This window comes from Athene noctua, chromosome 6 (assembly GCF_965140245.1).
Source record: "Athene noctua chromosome 6, bAthNoc1.hap1.1, whole genome shotgun sequence".
Lineage (NCBI taxonomy): Eukaryota > Metazoa > Chordata > Aves > Strigiformes > Strigidae > Athene > Athene noctua.
Genome location: NC_134042.1, coordinates 23175455 through 23199760, shown reverse-complemented (window position 1 = coordinate 23199760; position 24306 = coordinate 23175455). Strand labels below are relative to the sequence as shown.

At 41.4% G+C, this 24306-nt stretch overlaps 1 protein-coding gene across 1 annotated transcript in view; it reads right to left on the bottom strand.

Annotated features, from left to right (window-relative positions):
- Positions 1-19776, bottom strand: part of ARHGAP5 (Rho GTPase activating protein 5) — a 53258-nt gene extending 33482 nt beyond the window's left edge. Inside the window, exons 1-3 of the mRNA XM_074909860.1 lie at positions 19527-19776; positions 12006-12111; positions 4036-7934 (exon numbers count right to left, since the gene is read on the bottom strand). Coding sequence (XP_074765961.1) covers positions 4036-7758 — 3723 coding nt within the window. The 5' untranslated portion in view covers positions 7759-7934; positions 12006-12111; positions 19527-19776. The remainder of the gene's footprint in view (positions 1-4035; positions 7935-12005; positions 12112-19526) is intronic.
- Positions 19777-24306: the final 4530 nt, after the last annotated feature.

Sequence of the window (24306 nt, the reverse complement as noted above, 5' to 3'; positions counted from 1 at the left end):
CACAAAAACCAAAGGAGTATATTACAAACTAGAATGACTCATCACATGAACTAGAATTACTCTCACTTCAGCATAATGCAAGTCAACACAGAGAAGTCACTACTTATCAAAAGCACTAAACACTCAACATGCTTAGATATACTGAACTCTTGCAAGCATTTCAGCTATCAAGATAAATTTGCTTACTCCATTATTACAATAATTTGTACTTCTATTAAAAGTTTTCTCTGACTAATTTGAAAATATCAGCCCTGGACCACAATTTGCAAGTAAAAAAACCCAAACAAAACCACCCCAACAAAAGCAAAAAGTACATTAAAGAAAACTTGAAACAACTCCTGAAACAACTTTCAAAAGTTGAAACAACTCCACTACGAAAATTAAGAACAGCCTGAAACTTCCAACTCAGGCTGCCTCTCAACAGGCCAAAGCTGAAACGGAGGCTTTTATAAAGACATCAGTGGGTTTCCTGACACAATGCCAGGAAGAGAAGACCCCATTATACTAGCTCTACACAGCTTAAACAAATATTCAACTTGGAGGAACTCTGGGACCTGATGAGATGAATCTACAGGTGCTGAGGGATCTGGTGGATAAAGTGGCTAAGCCACTATACATCATACTTGAGTGGCAGTCCAGAGAAATTCCTGCTGACTGGAAAAGGGGAAGCATAACCCCCATTTTTAAAAAGCAAAAAAAAGGAAGACCCGGGGAACTACAGGCCAGTCAGTTTCACCTCTGTGCCCGGCGAGATCATGGAGTGGATCACCCTGGAAACCATGCTAGGGCACGTGTAAAATAAGGAGGTGATTGGCAGCAGCCAACTAAGGGCAAATTGTGCCTGACAAATTTGGTGGCCTTCTACAACAGGGTTATAGCATTGATAGACAAGGGGAGAGCAACTGATGTCAGCTACCTGGACTTGTGCAAAATTTCTGACACTGTCCCACGTGACATCCTTGTCTCTAAATTGGAGAGACATGGGTTTGATGGATGGACCACTCAATGGATAAAGAATTGGCTGGGTGGTCACACTCAAAAAGTTGTGGTCAACAGCTCAATATCCAGGTGGAGAGCAGTGACAAGTGGCGTTCCTCAGGGGTCGGTGTTGGGACCAGCACTTGTTCAACATCTTTGTTGGAGACACGGACAGGGGGACTGAGTGCACCCTCAGCGGTTTGCCGATGACCCCAAGCTGTGTGGTGCGGTCGACACGCTGGAGGGAAGGGATGTGTCTGCCAGAGGGACCTGGACAGGCTGGAGAGGTGGGACAGTGCAAATTTCCTGAAGTTCAACAAGGCCAAGTGCAAGGTCCTGCACATGGGTCAGGGCAATCCCAAGCACAAATACAGGCTGGGCAAGGAGTGGATTGAGAGCAGCCCTGCAGGGAAGGACTTGCACTAAGTAGTGGATGGAAAACTGACTATGAGCCAACAACATGCACTCGCAGCCCAAAAAGTTGTGTCCTGGGCTGCATCAAGAGAAGTGTGGCCAGCAGGGCAAGGGAGGGGATTCTCCACTGCTACTCTGCTCTCATGAGACCCCCACCTGCAGTACTGTGTGCGGCTCTGGAGTCTCCAACATAAGGACACGGACCTGCTCAAGCAGGTCCAGAGGAGGCCATGAAGATGATCAGGGGGCTGGAGCACCTCCCCTGTGGGGACAGGCTGGGAGAGTTGGGGTTGTTCAACCTGGAGAAGAGAAGGCTCCGGGGAGACCATATAGCAGCCTTCCAGTACTTAAAGGGGGCCTACAGGCAAGACAGAGAGGGACTTTTAATCAGGGAGTCTAGTGATAGGACAAGGGGTGATGGTTTTAAACTGAAAGAGGGTAGATTTAGATTAGATGTAAGGAAGAAACTTCACTGTGAGGATGGTTCGCCAATCTGGACCTGGGGGTGTTGATTGACAGCTGGCTGAACACAAACCAGCAGTGTGCCCAGGTGGCCAAGAAGGCCAATGGCATCCTGGCTTGTGTCAGCAATAGCGTGGCCAGCAGGGACAGGGAAGGGATCTGACCCCTGTACTCGGCACTGGTGAGGCCGCCCCTCGATTCCTGTGTTCAGTTTTGGGCCCCTCACTACAAAAAGGACATTGAATGACTCGAGCGTGTCCAGAGAAGGGCAACGGAGCTGGTGCAGGGTCTGGAGCACAGGTCGTACGAGGAGCGGCTGAGGGAACTGGGGGTGTTTAGTCTGGAGAAGAGGAGGCTGAGGGGAGACCTCATCGCCCTCTACAGCTCCCTGAAAGGAGGTTGCAGAGAGCTGGGGATGAGCCTCTTGAACCCATTACAAACAATAGGACAAGAGGGAATGGCCTCAAGTTGTGCCAGGGAAGGTTTAGACTGGATATTAGGAAGCATTTCTTTACAGAACGGGTTGTTAGGCGTTGGATTGGGCTGCCCAGGACAGTGGTGGAGTCCACATCCCTGGAGGTGTCTAAGAGTCAAACTGACATAGTGCTGAGGGATATGGTATAGTTGGGAACTATCAGTGTTAGGTTAATGGTTGGACTAGATGATCTTCAAGGTCTTTTCCAACTTAGATGATTCTGAGGTGAGGCACTGGAACAGGTTGCCCAGAGAAGCTGTGGCTGCCCCCTCTCTGGAAGTGTTTAAGCCAGGTTGGACAGGGTTTGAGCAACCTGGGCTAGTGAAAGGTGTCCCTGCTCATGGCAGGGGGGTTGGAACTAGATCATCTTTAAGGTCCCTTCCAACCTAAACCATTCCATGATTCTGTCAACACAGCTTAGACACTAGGATGATAATAAATACTAAATTCAATTTCTAACTAGCAATATTATTTCAATCAAAAGTAAACAAATTCTTCTTTGTAAAAACATTTAAGTTTCCTCAAAGAACAACTTTAAAGTATTTTTAACCATAAGATTTTATACCCACAGGACATCATTATCTGTGTTTATGAGTAAGCCTTAAGAAAATTTAGTGCCCTTTAAATCAGTCATGTGTAATTCAAATCACAGCTGCATACTAGGAAGTGCAATACAGAATTTAATCCATTAGTTAAATTTAACTATGCTCTACTTGAACAAAACTAATTTCTAAATGCTATTCAAGTACTGTCAAGATTTAAGCTTAAAGGGACATTTTTAAAATGCTACAGAAGACAATATTAAAAAGGTCAAATTATTTTGAAACAAGAAATAAAATATCTAACCAAACAGGAACACTCCAGATTTAATCTTATACACAAACTATATGCAAGACAATGATTGCCAGCCTAAAACTAAAATCTAAGCTGTAAAGAGTATGCATCCAGAACCTACACCACAACACTACTTTGATATAATAATTTTTAAAACACTAAGTCAAAAAATAAGTACCTATCAAGCATAAATATAAAAATAAAACGTAGACATTTTTCAAGTAGAATGTCACATTATTATTTAGAAACCCACACTGGGCAGGCAATTTTGTTCCCTTTATTTTGTTTGAATAGAGAATTGTATGGGTAGCACAGCTTTCAACTTGATTACTTGCTTGTCCGCACTAGGAAAATGCAACAGTCAGTAAAACCACTATACAAAGTTCCCTTTTCAAGCTCTTGTTCTAAAAGTTACAGGTAGACAACTGAGAATTAAAAAGAAACCACCCCTTTCATTCAGCAGCCCAAAACTTCATTCCAACAGCCAGAACTGCAAGAACTGAAAGAACCAGTTCTACCCAAGGACTCATAAAGCACCTTTTAATAAAAATAAAAAAATAAAGATTTTATGATTAACAAAAAGGGATCTGTGGACCAAATTCTGCCTTCACTTACCCATATGGAAGGGAAATTGCACATGTACATATAGAGGTGACTTACTGAATAGCTGATTATGTAGACAAACCATCTCATTCCCTCAGGTTTGCTAGTTCTGAGCAAGTTAAGTAGAAAGTTGGACAAAAATCAAACAATGCTACATCAAGATTTTAAAGCACTTGTTTCAAAACAAAGTGCAACTCTTGCATATTTTGACTCTTCCCTTCTTACAATGCACCAGAAGTTGTAAATAAAATTTAAATCAATTGACTTACCTTCTTATCTTCTTTTACTTTCTGGGTTTTCTTTTTCATTTTTTTATCATCCAATTCTTGATCTGATGTAATAGCAGGGTTATCTATACCACCCTTCCATGTTTCAACGGGTGAAAGAAGTGGGTCTTCTTCACTTCCACGATGCCTTCCTTTTCTTTTAGTTTTAGAAGTGGTGAAAGCCTCATCATCACTTGCATCCGAATGTGTTCTTCTATAGTAAGACTTAGCTTTGCTGAACAAAGTCTTAGACTTGTATTTGTATTTTGAAGGCCGTCTTTCCCCATGATTTTTGGATATTCTATCAGAAAACCCATTTTCTTCCTCACCTTGGGTATTTATAACAATTGAGTTTCGAACTTTAATAATACGATTCTGACTATCATCTGGAACCGCGTAGATTTCATCTGCAAAGCCTTTATGTTTGAAAATAGTGTCAATAGGTTCAGCATAATTGTCAGATTGGTCTATATCTTCTGGTGGTGCTGCAGGCACTCGAGAAGGTTGTTTCCTGGGGTTTTTGCCAATACCTGCCTCAATTGTTTTCAGAAGGTTAGGATCTAGTTTTTTCACATTTGTTCTTGGAACAAGTGGTTTCGGTTTTATTGGAGGAGGCACTTTATGGTTGCGTTCATGGTCATGACAATTGAGTGGTGTACTGTGAATAGGATACTCATTTCCTTCCAAATCCAGTCGGTACTTTGAACGGTCACTAGGTGCTGGGAGTAACCTTACATCATCACCAATTGGACTGTAAGGTGGTGGTCCTTCAGTATCATCCTCTGAGTCTGGATAATTATAGTCAAGGGAACTTCCTCTGGGAGATCTTGGAAAAACATCTTCACTTGTATGCGTTGTTTCCCTTGTGCTGTCTGACATATAAGAACTTTCAATCATGTTTTTCTTCTCTAACACATCACTGAAGAACAACGTGAAAACCTCAGTTTGACGATGATACTGAGATAATGAATATAAAGCTGTAAACTTAGCAGTAATCTCTGTTGCTATGTGTTCTCCTTCAGTCATGAGTTCCTTGATTGCTTCATTCTCAAAGAAGTCTGCCTGGCTATCAGTAACAGCCACTAACTGGACAGGAATCGTATCCTGAACTTCAGAAAGAAATGCCCGAAGCATTCCCATGGATGCCTTCCGCTTTGCAGAATAGACCAGTATATATCCATGAACAAGTTCATCTTTCCTTACACCAATCGAAGAATGATACGACAATATAGTTATTTGTATTCGACGTCTCTTTTCACCTATTATTTTATCAAGCATCAAAGAATTATTTTGGCCAGCCTGAGCAGCACTACAAGAGTGAGAGTCAAGGAAGGGTGAAAGAATAAGATCCACACTAAATGGATCACCACACATGGCACACATGACGATTCGTAAGTCCGCTTCTGACAGATCTTTAATGGTGGGAACTGGACTTACAACATCAAAATTGTGTTTAACTGCTTCCAGTACTCCCCTCAGAGCTTGTTTTACTTGGGTTTCATTAAATTTGCGTGGATATGTACCAGCAGGCACATCTACAAAAGGACACTGTAATTTGTTGGCCAACTGCTGTCCCTGATGTCTCAGAATAGGTAGGTTCTTGCTAACACTGTCCCTCTGGTTAGCCAGTATTAATGTAAATGGAAGATTAGCCATATACTTGTCTCTCCTTATCTGAGATGCTTCAGCCCTTATTTTTGCAATGCACTCCCCAATAAAATTCAGTGATTCAATAGAGTTAAACACACAGAAACAACCGTGTGGTTTAAAGGTTGAGGTCCACAGCTGAGTCAACAGGTATGGGGACTTTGCATCAACTGGCCTAAGATCTAGTTCATATATTTTTCCATCTAACGCATACTCATCATCAGTGGATTGTGTCCGAATTTCATTTGCCAATTCTTGTGCAAGGCCATCTTTGCCCAAAATGAAAAGATTGACTTTATCAATGTTGGCACTATCATGGTATAAATTCGAGCGGCCATGGTCCAGCTGCAGAAGACTGTTGGCAAGTAACTGTTCTACTTTAATGTCTGTGCAGTTTTGGCCACTAAGACAAGTTTCTTTAGTTGGGTGATAAACAAATCCTATGTGTTTAAGCAGAAGAGATTCTCTATCAGGTGCAAGTTTCTGTAAAGCTTTGTATCTAGGTTCTTCACTCAGAACTGCATGAATTTCACTCATTTTATCTGAACTTGGCGTTGCATTAAGATCCAGGTCATAAAACAGTTCTGAATGTTCAAAAAGCATTTCCTGAAACTCCTCTTTGGCTTTTTCAACAATCTCCCTCTGATGCCTACCATACACTTCCTTGCTATCTGCATCAGTGATGTATTTGAATGCTTCATCCTCCACCACAAAACATATAACTTCTTCCCATGGCTGCCCAGGTGAAATGAACTGGATTTTCTCAAGCGTTTTTTTGAATTTCTCCTTCATTTCAACCCTCCTTTTTTCAGATATAAGATGCTGCACATGGTTTTGATAAACTTTTTCTGCCTCTAGCGTAGTCAGAAGGTCAAATGGAATCCTTCTGTCATTCACTTTATCTATATGGTCAGTTTCATCCCAGGGTGTTTTTTCAAGCACTACAAAACAGGACTGGAAGTCAGGCCTTTTCTCCATTAACTTCAAGGCTTCTGACCAGCTCAAGTGTTCAATCTCATCAAGATTTGACAGAAGAGTATTAAGAGCTCTTGGCAATGCATTAATGTATTCTTCTTTTCTTTTCCTAATGTGTTCCTGTTTAAGCTGCTCTATGTGTTTTGAAAACGTATTTTTGGCCTTTTTTGTTCCTTCCAAATTTATGTATTCTTCATAATCAGGGTGGTTTTTCAGTTTATTACTAACAGTTTTCCAAGTCGCATGATAGTCTCTCACAGTTTGGACAAGTTTTTCAAACTTATCTGTTGCTGTAACAACTAACTGTCTTTGAGTTTTATAGGCATCCAGATAGGGGATTATTTTAGGTTTACCACGAGTTTTATCCATCATCTGTACCAGTGCAGTAAAACATGTTTCAACGTTGACATTGAATCTTGCCGATGTTTCCACTACCACAAGGTTCTTCTTATTTGAAGCAAAAGCCTGAACTTCTCGCAGATAATGATCCACACATTCATCGCATTTTGTTGCTGCTATTATTATGGGTTTTTTAGATTTTGAGAGCTGGATATAGAGATTATTCACAAATTTAAGTTGATCATCAAACTTCCTATTGCATCCTTGGCTTACGTCAATGCACAATAAAAACCCATCTATGCTTAATTTCCCTTCAGGCATTTGCTTTTGCTCAAAGTCTTGCTCCAAGCCTAGCTGATCTGTGCAAATGTACATTAGTTTTTCTGCTGACTGCAGTTTGGAGGCAGCTGCACGTTTTATATATGGTTGTAAATTCGTACTCCGATGAGGCAAGAAAGTCTGATCATCAATGAACTCAGTCTGTTCAATTACATGAATTCTGCACTCAATTCCATCCTCACCACTTTGTGTTACGTCACCCCAGTACAAAAAGTGATCATTGTTAACAACTCTTCCTCCAAAGTCAATTGTGCTAAGCACAGAGGTATGCTCAGGATAATATTCATCTGCTTTTGAACGAACGAATCTATTGCACAAACACGACTTTCCAACTCCACAATTACCTTTATCCTTTTCAGTTCCAGACAGTCCAACAACACTAACAGCATAAGATGGGGGACGTGGCTCTTTGTTTTTTGCCATCATAACTTTTCTCTCATTCTTTTGCAATTATCAAGGTAACAGTATGTGGTTTTCATTCTGGAAAGGTTCCTACAAATTTAAGTTGTATATCCAGGGTTCCAGAAATAGCTTTCAGTTGTTCCTGATTCAGCTTGTCATTGAGAGAACATCAGATAACCAGGATAAGTAGGATCATCTTCCTAAAATAAACAAAGAGGAAATTAAAAAAATTAAAGATTGCAGGTATTTCTAATATTCATGAGAGAAAAGAGATTTTTAAAAGTACTTTTGCTGGTTCAACCTGAAACGGTTTTCCATGTATATGAAAATTTTATAACTACTTTAAATGAGATCAAAACCTCATAATTCATTCATGTTAATGCTGTATATATATATATATATTATAAATTTTAAAATAAAGTCTTTAGGCACAGTTTAATAATAGTTCAACACCTATTACGATCGACATACTTTAAAAAAAGAACAAAAAACAAAAAAACAAACGAAAAAAAACAACCACCACACCCAAATCCCCAAATTATTGTTTTCCTTCATACCTTAAGCGTACTAGGCACTAGAAAGCATTTTCTACTACAGTAAATACAACACAAAAACTCTAGCCCCAACCCAGTATTCACATACACATACTTCTATTCATGCTCATACTTCCACTAGGTAGCATTCTTACCTGCGTGAACAACACCACTTTTGTGGGCATTTGTAGGTTTGGTTTTAGGTTTCAGTAAAGAAACTTTCAGAACAAGAAGCTGTAAAACCAGGAAGCTGGCAATGTGTCTCAGCCACTACCTATCTGCAGAAGTAAACTGTTTTATTTGTATACTAACAGTAAACTGCTTTTAAGGAGAAGCTGCTAACCTGAATTCTACACAAAAATATAAATGTTGTCATACAGATACTAAGTACAGAAAAATAAGACTTATGTCTGAGATTTTAAGATTACAATATAGTATCATTCCTTCCATCTCTAGCAACAACAAACTTTTAATAACTGTAAACAAAAACTACTATATCTACACTCAGACTTCCACGGAATTGTTACAAGGTCCCAGTGGCTTTACTGAAGGTGTTGTCAAGTATAACTATTACCACTAATTGTCAGTTGTTAATCAGAAGACTTTGCTTACATACATGCTGCACATGGAAAGATATTTACTGGCTTAGAAACAATTGCACTATGAGGAAAACATAAAAAAAATGAATGGCTGAATGACTGGCTTGAGCAGGTTGTGATTAGTGGGGTGAAATCTAACTGAGGGCCAGTAACTAGCGGTATACTCCAGGGGCCAATACTGTTCAACATCTTCAGTAATGACTTGGATAGTGGGGCAGAATGTACCCTCAGCAAGTGTGCTGATGACAAAACTGGGAAGAGTGGCCACCAGAGGGTTGTGCTGCCATTCAGGGAGACCTCAATAGGCTGTAGACACCAGTTAACAGGAACCTTGTGCACTGCAAAGTCCTGCATCCAGAGAGAAAAAAGCCTATGTACCAGTACGCACTGGGAGCCAACTGGCTGGAAAGCAGCTTTACAGAAAAGGACCTGGGGATCCCAGTGGACAGCAAGCTGAACATGGGCCAGCAACATGCACTTGTGGCAAGCAAGGCTAACAGTACTCTGGGCAGCACTAGACAAAGCGTTGCCAGCAGGTCAAGGTAGGTGACCCTTCCTCTCTATGCAGCACTGGTGAGACCATACCCGAGTACTGCAGAGCTGGACACAGTGTAAGAGAGATACAGAGATGGAGAGAGTCCAGCAAAGAACCACTAAGCTGATTAAGGGACTAAGGCATCTCATGTAAGGAAAGGCTGGGAGAGCTGGGACTGTTTAGTCTGTAGAAGAGAAGGCTCAAGGGGGATCTCATCAATATTGGCATACAAATATTTGAAGGAAAGTTGCAAAGAAGGCAGAGCCAGACTCTTTCTGGTGGAATCCAGTGACGGCAAGAGGCAACAAGCACAGACTGAAACACAGGAGGTGCCAGATGAACATAAAGAAACACTTTTTCATTGTGAGGGTGACTGAGAGCTGGCACAGGTTGCCCAGAGAGGCTGTAAAGGCTCCCTCACTGGAGATATTCAAAAGCCACCTGGACATGGTCCTGGGCAATCTGCTGTAGGTGATCCTGCTTGAGCAGGGAGGCTGGACATGATAACCTCCAGAAGTCCCTTCCAACCTACACTGTTCTATAATTGTCAGAATATTTTAATTAAAATACTTTTTTCATTTTCTTGGTAAAAAGACAGCTATCACATGGCACTATAAATGAAACGTACAGACCGCTATACTTAAGGTATTTGGAGTAAAAAATAACATAAATGTATGTAAAAACCCCTGTAAACAGCCCTTATACAAAGGAAAAAGTATGAGCATTGATACTGAAATTTTAGACTCAGTATCTCTGCTTTGTTACGTATTTTGTTACTCTTAGCAGTAGTTTGTTGAGAATGGTACTGTAGTATCTTTCCTCAGTTTTAAAAAAACCCAAACATGTAGGATCTGTCTCTCTCAAAATCTGCTTTAATACTTGTAAAACTAATTTATGACCATTAAAATATATCCGAGTTTGGAGAAATGCAGGAGTAAAAAAAGTATCTGTATCACTAGAAGTTACAATAGAAGATACATCAAAACCTTTAATATCTTGTACAGAATCAATGCTGGGCCAACAGAGCTTTCCAACTTACTAACACTTAAAAATAGAAAACTGACATTCTGATCAGAAACACATCATTTATGTAACAATATTTGTAATGAAATTGACCAAAATAAAAAACAAAACACACATATGTAAAAACAGCTTTCAGTTATAGAAATCATAGTCAAGGAAAGTATCTTTTATATTAAATAGTAGCCATTTCTTTACAAAATGAAGAGGAAAGCAAACTTGGTCTATTTTTTATACTTGAGAGTTTTTATATTGCAAGAACTGAACCGTTTATGCTGTGTTTTAGAATGATTTTTCTTTTTTTGTTTAAATCAGTTTACTCAAAGACACATTCAGAAAGAAAACTTGCATTTTAAATTTTGCTTTTGACTCCACTGTGTTCTTTATATTCTTAAAACACAGAATTTAGAGCTAACAGAAAATGTATCTGGGAATAAAAATACTTAGCAAATATAAACACTGCTGGTGAAGGATTTACATTACTACAAATAAACCCAGTGTTTTCTTTCTAAAGCAAAGCTTCTCATAGTAGTATCATTCAAACTATAAGAATGACAAGTTTAGTCAGCACTTCCATTATAAAATGTTTTCTGTTTGCCACAGCACAATACAGATTTGACATGGACTAAACCAGAACACAAGAGTCTTCATCCACAGGATTATTTCATTTAATCAGGAAGAGGTTGTCAATTTGCAACTAGTTTATAAGAAACAATCAATACTTTCAGATACCCTACATCCTTATGTAGCAAAGGTTCTTCCTCCTCCAGCAGTAAGTGTTTTGTCAAATCGATACATTTTTAAGTGAGTAAGTACAAAGACTAAGGTGAAATGGGACACCGACAAAGGGAAAACAAACATATTAGTCTCTCACAAAATTTCTGACATGGAAGATTTTCACCATAGTGGGAGTTGAATCACTAAAGATAATTAAAACCAGTGTGGTTTCCTTTTCATTTCTCAGTTTCTACTTCGCACTGATTGTACAAAGCAAAATTACAGAATGAAATCTATGTTAATTAAGTAATAAACCTGCTAAAAACCTGACATTAGAATGGCTTCACATTCAATATGTGATCATTATTAAATTGTTCCCCAAATGGAAGATTTTTAAATTAGTGGTATCCTGAAAAGAAAGCTACTTTATTGTTTTGTACAGTTTTAAAATATACACACTGGAAATTCATGCTAAGTTAGTTCAATTATCTTACTTCAATCTGCCTAATTATGTTATAACAAATTGAAAATACTTCAATTCATCACCCCCCACCCCCTTCATCTTTGTTACCAATTCAAAGGAGGGGTTGCTTGATTTCCCCAATTAATTTCAGTCTGCAAACTGAAAATAACAGTGGTTTTATGTTTAAATAGAAAAATTCTGAAGAACTACAGAAGACACAAAGTATATGACATCAATGCAGGAAGAATCTCTGACTTTCTACAGTCGCACCATAGCACCTTGTCTCTACAGGCTTTTAGATTTCTAAATGTAGTTATAAAGAAAATAAGGTGTATCATCTTGTATTTATTCACCCACCTCTCACATTAAACACAAGATTAAGAAGACCTAAAGCCCAGACTTACCCTTAGAAAAACAAGGTGCAAAGCAAGATGATTATCCTGCTGTGTGATCTTCCTGCAGTGTCACACATTTAAACAGTGTCCTTCAGTAAGTCCTTCCCTGAGGGATCTGAAAACAAAAAGATTTGTTAATAACTTCAAAATTATGAAAGGAAAAATGGCAGTCAGAGAATGTACAACACTTCACCTGTGCATGAGGATTCTTTTCCTCATTTTAAACCCATAAACAGAACTCAGAGCTCAAGCTGGTCTTCCTCTAAACTTAAGAGGGTTTAAATCCTGTAAGCGCAGCTATTAATACTTGGGACAGAGAGGGCACAATTCTTCTTAAGTCACTGTGATTTCATAAGTTCAAATCGGTATTTTAACAATACCCAGGTTACAGAAGCCTCTTCTGAAAAAAATTAACATAGTATCTCAGACAACACACAAAATGCCAGATATAAAAATCACTCATCACTTGTAGAAGAATTTGGAATTCTAAAATATCTAGAAGTTATTTTGTAAGATGAGGTTGGTATAGTCAGTAAGTACAAAATATACAAAATTAATGTATGTCTAAATACGCGTATATACATTTTATCATTAGAAAAAGGTACAATCTACCTCAAAACCCTTTTACCTGTAGTACAGCGTTTCTAAATTAAAAGGCCTCACAGATTGTGACAAATCAGAAATTGAAAGCATAATTATATTTGAAGATTGTGAATTCTTAACTAGGATACAAATTATTACCATAACCTTGATAATTGTTGATTTTACTGCAGGAATACTGCTACAAAGTAACCAAAATGGAACTCCCTTCCAGGGAACTTCTTCAGTTTGCATCCACACAAAACCCAGACTGTAAATGCCAGTCCAGTGATGCATACATTAAGATGCAGAAAGGGAAAGAACTTGAGGCCCTTGCACTGGACCATGACGTAAGCCACTTCTAATTAAGGAAAGGTGTCGTTTTTAAGCAAGATGCAGCACCATGCTGTATATGTGCTAAACATAATATCAAGAAGGTATAGCAGCGTTTTTTCCTCATTCTGTTACTTACAATTATATTCTTAGCAATTACACTTTGCTTTGGGAATAATACAGCTCATTGAAAAAGTCTAAGCTTTAGTAAACTCTCTTTTGGACAAAAGGGGTTCATCAACAGTGATAACCAATATACCAATACCACAATAATACTGCAATTCTCAACTTGTGTACCAAATGACACCAAAATCTTTAGGCAGCAGGCTATTAGTCCTGCACTAAGCCTGGCCTAGCTGCAAAACTAAAGTCTATCACTTGAAAGAGAAGACAGGAGATAAGTCACACTCCCTGCCCTTACATCCTAGCAGTAGCACTTGCTCCTCTATGTCCATGGCTAGGTGAGCAAAGCAGATCGCTGCACATGAGGAAACAGACTGTGGGACTGTGAAGAGGAGAATGGGGCAGAGCAGAGACTGAGAGGAAAGTGTCTCTGCCTGCAAGAATGCATCTGGGGCTTGGGGGAGGGACACCAGCCATTTTGCAATGCACACTGCCCCAAGAGAAAGCTCAAAGACAGGCCCCCACAAGATCACCCAGAAGCATTAAGAGGCCAGAGAAAGCCCTATTTTCAAATTCATGTCTCCCAAAGTCTTCTGAGCTGACTTCCAAACATTAGCATAGAATGCCATTCTATTAGCAACTAATAAATACTACAGTAGTTAATCACCTATCATTATTTAGCAATTGTTCCTGCACAGGAATTGTAGATGGGTCCATAGCCAAGAAAATCACTTACAGATAAATACTCTTGAGTATTTCTGAATACCTTCTGAAATTGCTTTCTGATCCTAAAAATGTTTACCATCTGCAGAAACGTTATCTGAAAGACTCTACAGAATTGCCCATGACCAACAACGATTTAAGCAGCTGCAAACAATGCCAACAGAGAAAGTAAGTGTTTTCCCGCAGTCCTTTACTCACTCTGTAATGTTTAGATACAAGTTTACAGACCAGTAGTTTTCAGGGTCAGTTTCAATTACCATAGTCTTGTGATAGTGTTTGTAAATTTGTAAATTAGCTGGCCCAGCGAGGAAAAGCACACACCAAAAAAAAAAAAAAAAAAAAAAAGGCCATCACAGTCTAGTCTGTTTTGCAGAGTATATGAATACACCAACAGAAAGTCACTGTGACCTCTTACAGTGGATCACAAAGTAAATTCAAACACATCAGCTATCACTGAAATGGTTTGTAGGAATGACTTTCGAATGCACAGCACTTTCAAATATCAAAAACCAGGATTCCAAGGAAATTGTGGCTCTGGATTCAGGTTACTGCTGACAGTAAGTTTTTATACCAAGTCATCCCTCACTTCACACTTTTTGCAAACCAAAACTTGGCATTGGAAAAGTATTTAGTATGGTATCCAAATTCCAAGACCTATCAGCATATCAGTAATTACAGCTCTACCCAAAATATACCAGAATAACAATTCAACCATTTTCACTTCAAGAACAGTAAAAAAAAAAAAAAAAAAAAAAATCAATGTTGATGTAGCTTAAGGTAATGTTGTTACTTCTCATTCAGTATTTACCAAGAGGTATTCTTTTCACTTCAGCATAAGAAATCTTCAAATCAAAATACTTTTTAGAAACTAAACCAAATACAGAGTATACCAATGTCATCAAGAATTTCAATTCACCAAAGTCTGTTGAGGTCCCAGCCACTTAATATTTCCTGCCCTCTTTACTAACACACCAATATTCTTGCCTTCACAAGTGCTGGTAATCTTAATTAAGTAACTGCACTTGAAATCTTATTTATAAATGAGGGCAAATACAGTGCTCCCTTGTAAAATTCTCCAAGTACCAGCCAACACTAGGAAAAAAAATGTTCAAATTGTTTATCAGAAAGTAAGTTAAATCAAACAATACCAAGACAGTAAAGGACAATGCCTCGAAATGCCTTCAGCAGTGATACTCTGACTGCAAAAGGAATACAGCTTAAGTGCTATGGTGATTAGACATGCTAGGTAAATGAAGGATGAGAATGGATTACCCCAACCGCTGTTCTTTTCAGATTTGGTTAGTATGATGGCCAACCACCATCCCTAAAGCAGTTATGTAGCCTAGATAATTCTTTGTATACAAAAGCAAAGTAATCAGTTTATTAAAAGAGAGAAAAAAGCCCTAACTGCCCAACTTCCTATTACAAAACAGTGCAAAACTGTATTTAAAAACATAAGTTCAAAGCTCTTAGTTCTTACAAAGTTCACTAAATTTCTCCTATTAACAACAATACCCTGAAGACCACCAGTGTATTACCCAAAATTAAATCAAGGCTGAAGCTTTTTTACTAAATTCAACAGAAAACATCACTATTTAGCTGGAATCTAGCTTTCCAGGGCGCATCTATTATCATTGCTGCTGTTCACAAAAACCAAACAAACAAAAATCAAACCAACCTACACAAATTAGATCAAGGTGCATTAAACAGGTAAACTGCAAAGGTTTAAATTATCACCATTGCACTAGTCTGAACTTGGGCCTCTAGAGTTACTTAACTACAGATTTCTGAATATCCAAGAGCATTCAATATAGGTTCAAAGGCTGTATTTTAACAGCAAGGGAAACAGTAAAAGTTTACAGGAAAAAATAAATTCTTGATCCTTTTCACACAGGAGAAGCTCCTACTAAAGATATGCACAGTGCTCACAGAAGTCTTAGTGCAAGACTACCTGATCAGGCTTATTTACAAAGTTATTCAGGAAGAAGACAAAAGCACTAATGGAAAAATTTTACAAAAGAGATCCAAGAAAGAGCTGGTAAAAATAGACAAAAAAGTATATGAGGAAGAAGGGATCAAGATAAGGACAGAAAAAGGATTAAAATGCATTTGCTGCAAAAATTAAAAATACATTCTGGCATCAGCAACTTCAACAAATTTCACTAACCCACATATCTGGATCATTTCACGTTATTTTGCTTCATGAGGAACTGCAGTACAGAATCCAGGACTCGACACCGTAAGTTTTGAGACTTAATTCAAACACTGTTGTTTGACCTTGTACAAGTCATATGTGTAACTTCTGCCTGTGTAAAATGAGAACACTGGTTACCCACTTCTTTTTTAAATTACGAAATGAGCAAGTGAAAAGGCATATATAAGCAGCAAATAACTTTCTGCATAACAATTAGCCAACTTAAATAAATTAATGCCAAGATGCAACAATACACACATTTCCAAAACTGTGCACACAGGTATTGGTTTATACTTTTTAAAATGCAAACATTCTTCTGTTATGCTTTTATGTCAAGTGATGCAGAATTGCAAGAATGCGTGGGAATTGTAACTCAAAGCCAAAGAAAGAACTCTAATTTACCACGAAATGTAATGTGGAGAACTACCACAGATTAATTAAATCGGCTTCCAATAGGTGTTAGTGACTAGAAAAGCACAGTTAATACTCAAATTCAAAATAACTTCACTACAATTGCTTCAGATTTTCCTGCAAGGAATTTTGAACTCATTTTTCTTTAAATATTTCATTAAAATCCATCAATACGTGGAAGTGATGCGAGGGTTCAACTAATAATTTGTAAGATGTAATGCCCTTAAAAGTACTTTTTGAAACTGATTAAAAGAACAAGAATATTCCAGCTCATTGACCTTTAGGCTAAAAATTCTCAGGGGAAAAAAGAAAACCAAAACAAAACAAAAAACGAGGAAGAGTTTTGTGTGCCAGTTAAGATAGAACGAACAGATGCAGGGGGGGGGAAATTCCTGACCGTCCTAAAACAGAATTCCCAGTGTTACCGGGACTACCTGAAACTAAACTTTTTCTCGTAGTTATGAGTACGGTGGAGTACTTGAAAAGCAACGGGGAGCTCAGGCCACGCTCTACGCTGTTTACTTCACACACCTAGTTAAAACGGACAGAGGACGGCTGCGAGCCCGGCCCAGCGCGGCCCGGCGCGGCGCGGCGGGGGCCCGGCCCGGGCCCGGCGGGCTGACAAAGCCCCCTAGCGGCGGCGCGGCCCCGCCGGGACCCGCGGTTCCCGCCGGCGCGGTGGCCGCCCGGGCTCCCCGGCGAAGCATCGCTCCGCCAGCGCGGACATGGCTGGCGCAGGTGCGCCAGGTGCGCCACGCCCCCAGACGGCGCAGTTTCCAGCTCGCTCACCCGCAGAACTCAACGCCGAGTATCTCTGGCTGCACAAACTTCCCTTCTCTCGGCAAAGGTCAGAGTATCACCCCCGAAGGATGCCTCGTCTGCCGTCTTAGGAACGCTCCACAGATTGGTCTACTAAGAGTAGTGATGTGGAGCCTTTTGAAGTTTCATGCAAAATATTCCTGAAGGATGCCAGTACATGGGATTTCTCTTCTGCTACGAAAGTACTACTTCTGGAAGTCTTAAGACACCCCCAGCACCCTTTTAATATTTTCATCAGACAGAATTATCTTCACACCATCCACTCGAATAACAAGTACCAAAGGGTAAAGTTACACAGAACAATCTATTATTATGATCGGTGCTTTTCTTTCCTACAAAGTTTGCACACGGAAAAACACCTACGGCTTTAGGAAAGCACGTTTTATCTTTAACCTCAAAAACATGTGCAGCATTTGATTCTTAGTGCTAAATATAGCATTTTAAAACAATGTAGTCTGAGCCTAAAGTATTTAATTGGATTATGTTACACATGCAACACCTTAGCTAAAATAAAGTCCAGTACCAGGGAGTGGTAGGCATTTGGTTGCAATTATTTACATTTTCACAGTGCTGGCAGCTGTCTTTATATAGAGACACTTAAAAAAAAAAAAGCATACTAATTAAGCTCAGTACATTCCAAGCTTAAAAGCAACTTGTTATACTAAAACAAGCTAGTTGTAAGGTAACAAATGCTCAAACAATTTCTGATACTTTAAGTACTATAGACTCTAAAAAAACTACCATATTTACGTCATACTTCCTATGCTCTAGTAGCACTGAGTTCCAGTAGTGTACTATAAATAGAATTTTAAGAATTGTGGCACTTCTTAAAAATTATTTTCAAAGAAGCACAAAGGAAAGTAAGCCTTTATAAAAATGCACCTGGATGAATATTTGCATTATGCTCATTTTAGATAGGTACTATAAATTTAACATACATACTTTTTTTTGAGAAAGCGCTTAACTCTGGTCACTGATGTCACTGCTGAAAACAGCTGTCACACTCAAGAACCTTAGGAAGGCAAGACAGCACAACAGAAAAGAGCTACCTATTAACTCCTCATTCATTTATGAAATAAGTATACAAGTATCAGTGCTGTAACTGGCATCAGTGCACAGGTTTAAAATGGACGTCCAACTGACCAGCAAACGCTGTTCTCTCATTTTTAATCTGCAGTGTCGAGTTTTTAAATTTGTCAAGGATCTTTATTAAGGAAAAAAAAAAATCCTCCAGTTATCTGCATGACACTGAACTAAAGAATACACACATACCCCCACAGGCCTATTTTGGTCTAGATTAAAAACGTTTCCCTCCTACTTATTAAGGAAATATTCCACGCTGATATCAAAAGCGATACAGGAGAGGGCAAGAGGGGGGGTACAGAGGAAGGGTGGGGTGGACTCTGGGGGAAAGGTGACAAGTCTGTCTTCCTTATATAAGTAAAGAGTCTTTCTTCTGTTTTTAATTAAAACAGTGTTTTATACTCCTTATGTCCTATATTTACAACACCATGGTATTATATCTGTGTATCTCTGGTGCCTTCCCTGGGTGGAGAGAGTCTAAAGGTTATGCTGGTTGAAGAGATTCAAAATGCTTGAAAGCTGCAACACTGCAACTGGCTACCCTATTTCAAAGCCTTAAAATCCACCTGGTGGAAAAACAGAAATGCACACACATCATTAGGAGAGTGAAGTTTTCTGAAATTTAATATCTGGCAATATTTGAAGGTGAAAGGAAGAAGGAGAGGAATTGACAAGTGTTCAAATTTAGCAGAGAAGGAAAAGAACAGAGAAGACGAGAGAATGAGTAGAAGGGGGCGATGAGGAGGAAAAGAAGTACAGAGAAAGGAGAAGGGGGGGGGGAGGCAGTGGGAATGGAAGAAGGGAGGAAGCTAAAGGAGTAGGGGGAAGAAGGGAATGAGGAAGGAAGAAGAGGAGCAGGGAAGCTCCCCTTCCTGCCTTCCTCCCTCCCCGGAGAGCCGTGACCAGCTGGCAGCCTCGTACAGCAGGCTCAGACCCTCCCATTGCTCAGGCCTTCATCACCTGTCTGGGACCAGGCACTCCGCTCCCTGCCCTTCCAGCCTCCCCTCCCTCGCGTGGAGGTGCCCAGGGGGCCGAGCGGGGGGGTGGGGAGAAAGGGAAGGGGTGGGGGGCCCCAGCTCCCCTCTCCCCACGCCAGCGCCAGCCCTTTGAACTGGTTACAGCCAGCGGCCGCCGCACCAGCTCGCCGGGCTGCAGCAGCCTCCTCCTCCTCCTCCCCCCGCTCCCCTTCCGCCTGCCGGGCCGGCCGCCCCGCTCCAGGCCGCCGGGCCGGGCCAGGTCCCGCGGGACCGGATTCCTCCCCTCACCTCGCGCCGTCGGGATCCGGCTCCTCGGCGGCGGCGGGAGCGGCAGCATTCCCGGGACGCTCTCTCCACGCCGGCGCCCCCGGCGGCTTTTCCTCCCCGTGGGGCTCTCTCCGCTCTCCGGCCCGCAGCTCCCGAACGCTCCCGGCCGCCGCAGCTCCGTCCCACCTCCCCGCTCCCTCCCCGGCGCTCTCGGCTCAGTAATGGCGGCCGCCGAGCCTCCCCGGCTCTCGCTTCGCTGACGGAGTCTCTCTCTCCCCCTAACTTTACCTCAGCAGCTTCCCTCCCCTCCCCCCTCCCTCCCTCCCTCCCGCCCGCCGCCGCGGCTCCGCGCGCGCCCGCCCGGCCAGCTGCGCGTGCGCGGGGAAGCGCCTCTTCCTGCTGCCGCTGGATTCCCTGGGAAGCCTGGGAGAGGGCGCGCGGCCGGACGGCCGCCAGCTGCGCGCGCACGCGCGCGCGCCGCCCCGCCTCCCTCCCCTCCCTGCCCGGCCCGTGCGGGCACGCGCGTCGGGCGCCTCGCTCGTGCCCCCGCGGCCGCATGGGGAGCGCGAGGAGCCGGCGGGCGTCGGGCCGCGGGTTCTAGACCCGGCTCGGACGGCGCGGCGGCTCGCCCTCGCCTAGGTGAGAGCGGCTCCCCCTCGCCTAGGTGAGAGCGGCTCCCCCTCGCCTAGGTGAGAGCGGCTCCCCCTCGCCTAGGTGAGAGCGGCTCCCCCTCGCCTAGGTGAGAGCGGCTCCCCCTCGCCTAGGTGAGAGCGGCTCCCCCTCGCCTAGGTGAGAGCGGCTCCCCCTCGCCTAGGTGAGAGCGGCTCCCCCTCGCCTAGGTGAGAGCGGCTCCCCCTCGCCTAGGTGAGAGCGGCTCCCCCTCGCCTAGGTGAGAGCGGCTCCCCCTCGCCTAGGTGAGAGCGGCTCCCCCTCGCCTAGGTGAGAGCGGCTCCCGGGCGTGGCCGCGTCCGCACGGCGCGTAGGCGACGGTGGGGCTTGTTCCCCAGCGCCGCCAGCTCCGCGGTGGGGACGGGGACGGCTGTAGCCCGGCCTGGGCCCTCGCCCAGCAGCAGTGCCTCCGAGGGAGGAAAATGGCGGTTGGCCGGGATGGAGTTAAAAGGCGCCAAAAAGGCGTGTCAGTCAGCCCTGTGCCCCCCGCTTCTCTCTTGCCAGGCTGCCTGTAACTTTTCACAAGGTTTCCCAGGACTAGCCAGTGTAACGCTGCACTTCTTTTGGGTTTTAAACACTCAAAAAGTGAGGACTGCCTGCAGAGCCCCCTCTGCGGCCTATAGACGTGATGTCCGCCTGCAAGGGAGGTGTAGGACACTGCTTCGCAAACGATACCAGCCACCTTGACGAGTCAGTTGTCAGATTAAGCAACCGAGTGTAATGTACACTTTCCAGCATTATAACCCCATACCACCATTTTGCAGGTGGCTAGCAGGAGCTAAAATCCCTTTGCCACTCTCAGGGGCCTTCTGGGTTGTAGTTCAGGCCCATGGAGCACTGGCGCAGTGATGGGGTTGCAAAGCAGCCAACGTGGGTGTTTGTGCTTCTGCCTTTGGAGCTGGGGTTCCACAGGCAGTGGTAGGTGAGGCAGGGGACACGGCGAAAAAAACAGTAAGTGGGTGCTGATCAGTTCCATCTGCTGCAAGGGGAAGGGCATCTGTGGGCAACGTGCACATACCCCTTATTTCTGTGTACGCAGAAATGCATGTTCTGTGCATCATTACTAAAAATCGTTTTCATGGATACATACAAAGCAACAAATTAATATTTTACTAGCAACCTTATTCCTGGCACAGTCCAAGATTCGAGTGTACTACTTGTAACCATAATATTTAATAACAAAATGGTTCATTCTGTGAAATTTTACATATTGCATGCACATCTTAATGTATTACATCTGAAAATGAGGAAGTTAAAAGGTTTAAAAGTTCAGATCCTTTCTAAAGATACTTTAGCTGTAAATTTGAATTTTTGAGAAAATTCTAACTAGCTGAACCTTTTTGAGTTAAATTTGAGCAAACAGCCTTGTGTGGACACTGCCTTACAGGACAGCATTTCTAGAAGTACTCGTCTTAGGTAGGTCCACACTAAAGAGATGTAAAATTTTTTGACACTGTAATCGCAGCATCTGCTCAAGAGTTTTTGCGGTCACATCCTAGATCTTTAAAAGAAAAAAAGAAGAAAGGCAAGCTAAACAAGCCTAAAATCAGAACTTCATTTAAATTTTATATGGCTGGTTTTGAGTTTCTTGGGATTTTTTTGTTCAAAATACTTACTTCGGGGTATTAAAGCTCGACTGCACATTACCAGAATCAAAACCTTATATTCATACAGAAAAAAAATCTTTTGAGATTTCTTAGCTTAATAAAGCTTTATGGTGAGATCTGTATCCTTCTGAAGCTCTGCATAGGTATTAATTACCTTAAGCAGTTAATATTAATGAATTTTCCTAAAGTCCCATCATGTAGAAGACCTTTCATGTAGAAGACTTCTCATGTAGGAACTGATTGTATCACTTACTTTGATCCTGATCTGAGTCAAAAAAACCGTCAGCAAAGCAAGTAGGCTTGCATAGGTATAGATGTAAAAAAAAAAAAAAAAAAAAGTTTATAATGAAGCAGGACATGAGCTTGGGAATAGAAGGAAGCCTTTCCCAGAAAGCTCAAACCTGAAGCATGCAAGAACAGCCAGGAGTGCTTCAGTTAGAAGCAGATGGCAACACCCTTAGCTACAGGGAGGGTGGAAGTACTCTCTTCACAAGGACGCACAGCAATCGGACGAAAGGCAGCGGGCACGAGTGGCTTCCTATGCTGTTAGTCCCCAGTAGACACACCATTGGCTCAAAAAGCAGTCCTTTGTGACAGAAAGGTTTCCAGGCAGAATTAGAACAGCTAATTCTTCTTCCTCTGACCCTAAATATTTAAAAAAAAAAAAAAGTAATATAATAGAGGAAGACTGTAAAGTCAGAAATTGATTTTCATATAGATTTCCTCACGTCAGATCACCGCAATTAGAGGAAGCTGATGTGCAGAAACTCCATTTGCTTGTTGTCTTCCAGGAAGCAGGCAAAGTTCTGGCAGGCTGCAGTAGGCAGCTTGCTATGATTTTGCAGAGCTTATTAAACCCTTTGATTTTGGATAAAGCTACAAAAAGTCTAGAATGATGGCCAATGAACCAGCAAGCAGGGTTATAAGCAAATTTATGACAGTGTTTTTCCTAGACTCTGAAATTTATAAGCTTTGCAGTTTAATGTTAACTATTGGATAGAGATATATACACATAGCCCATTTCAGATGCATATTAAGAAGGCATGCAAGGTTTATAAAGTTTCAAAGGGAAAGTGGTGAAAAAATTGCAAATGCATGAGAAAACAGTAGACAGGTAGTTTTATGCCCTTGTGAGAGCATAATAATTAGAGCTATAGGGTGACTTAAAGATTTCATGTCACTAATGAAGCAGTAAGAGAAATGAAAACAACTCGATCAAAGTATTTTTTAATATTTTATTAAAAGAGTTTAGAAATATTTGTGAATATTTATCAGAAGAAATATTTCCAAAAAATCTTCTCCATGACTGAGAAGAGTGCAGAGAGCATTATAACATAAATGCAGCATAAAAATAAAGTATAATAAATGAAATATGATTAATAGTTTAGCTAGGTTACTGTTTTGTTTGTCAGAAAGACATTTCAGAGAAATGTTTTGGTAAACCTTGAGAAACTCAGAAGAAAGTCATTAATGATGTGCAACATTTGTTATTTATAACGACTATTGTTATTTGAGCCTTTTTCTGTAGCAGATTTCCCCTTAGAAATCCTCACCCTCATACTTCAAGGGCTGATTATAAACACAAATAAAGCAGGCACCTTCTGGATATCTGGAAGCCTGTGGAAGGCAAGCAAAGAATGGACAGTTTGCTTGTCTTACCTTTTGGACAGCAGAGCCCTAGGAATAGAAAACAATAGCATGAGCAATCCACATTTCCCAGCCTCTTTCATTAAGGGCCAAGCAAGAGAAAAGTTCATATTTCACTTTCCCCATGCTTCTGGAATTGGGGGATTTCAAAACCACAAATCAGATCAGCAATGCACACACTTCTCATGGGTACAGCATTTTCTTAATTGCCTTCGCTCTTCCATCATTGCTTTCTTTACACCACTTGGAAGTGCAAAGCAAGCAATCTTAGCAGTGTACTGAACCAAAAATCAATGTGCTGTTGTTGGTTGTAGAACATGAAATCTGCGCGTTTTATTTTACAACAAACTGCTTTTCAGACCTCTTCCCCAACATCCCTCATTAAACAGCAGAACTGCCAGGTCTGTCTCACTTCAAAGAAAAGGCACTGTTTTGCATAAAGTTTAAGAATCAGTGCTACAGCACCTTCTCTGTGAGAAAATCTTCACACTTTGAAATCGTTCTACTATTTACGCTCATGTTAATTCATTGCACTGTGTGTAGAAACATTTGTATACAGGAAGAGAGGGCAAAATAGAAGCGTAAATACTTACACCTTCATCTCAAATTATTTGTTTGGTTTCTAATAGGAATCATTTAGATAAATGCATTCACTTGCTAAGAGACCCACATCACTGCATAATTCCACGGTGTTAAGGGGAAAGCTCACCAGCATTAGTTGTTTCCTGATCATCCGTACACCTGGCAAAAAAAATAGCAGCTAGAATATTCCCCTTTCTTTACCTTTCTCCTAATCTCCACTCTTGTTCTTGTTTGAGGATTCGGGTTTTGGGGTTGTGGGGTTTTTAAACAAACCTTTTATTAATTTTAAATTTAAT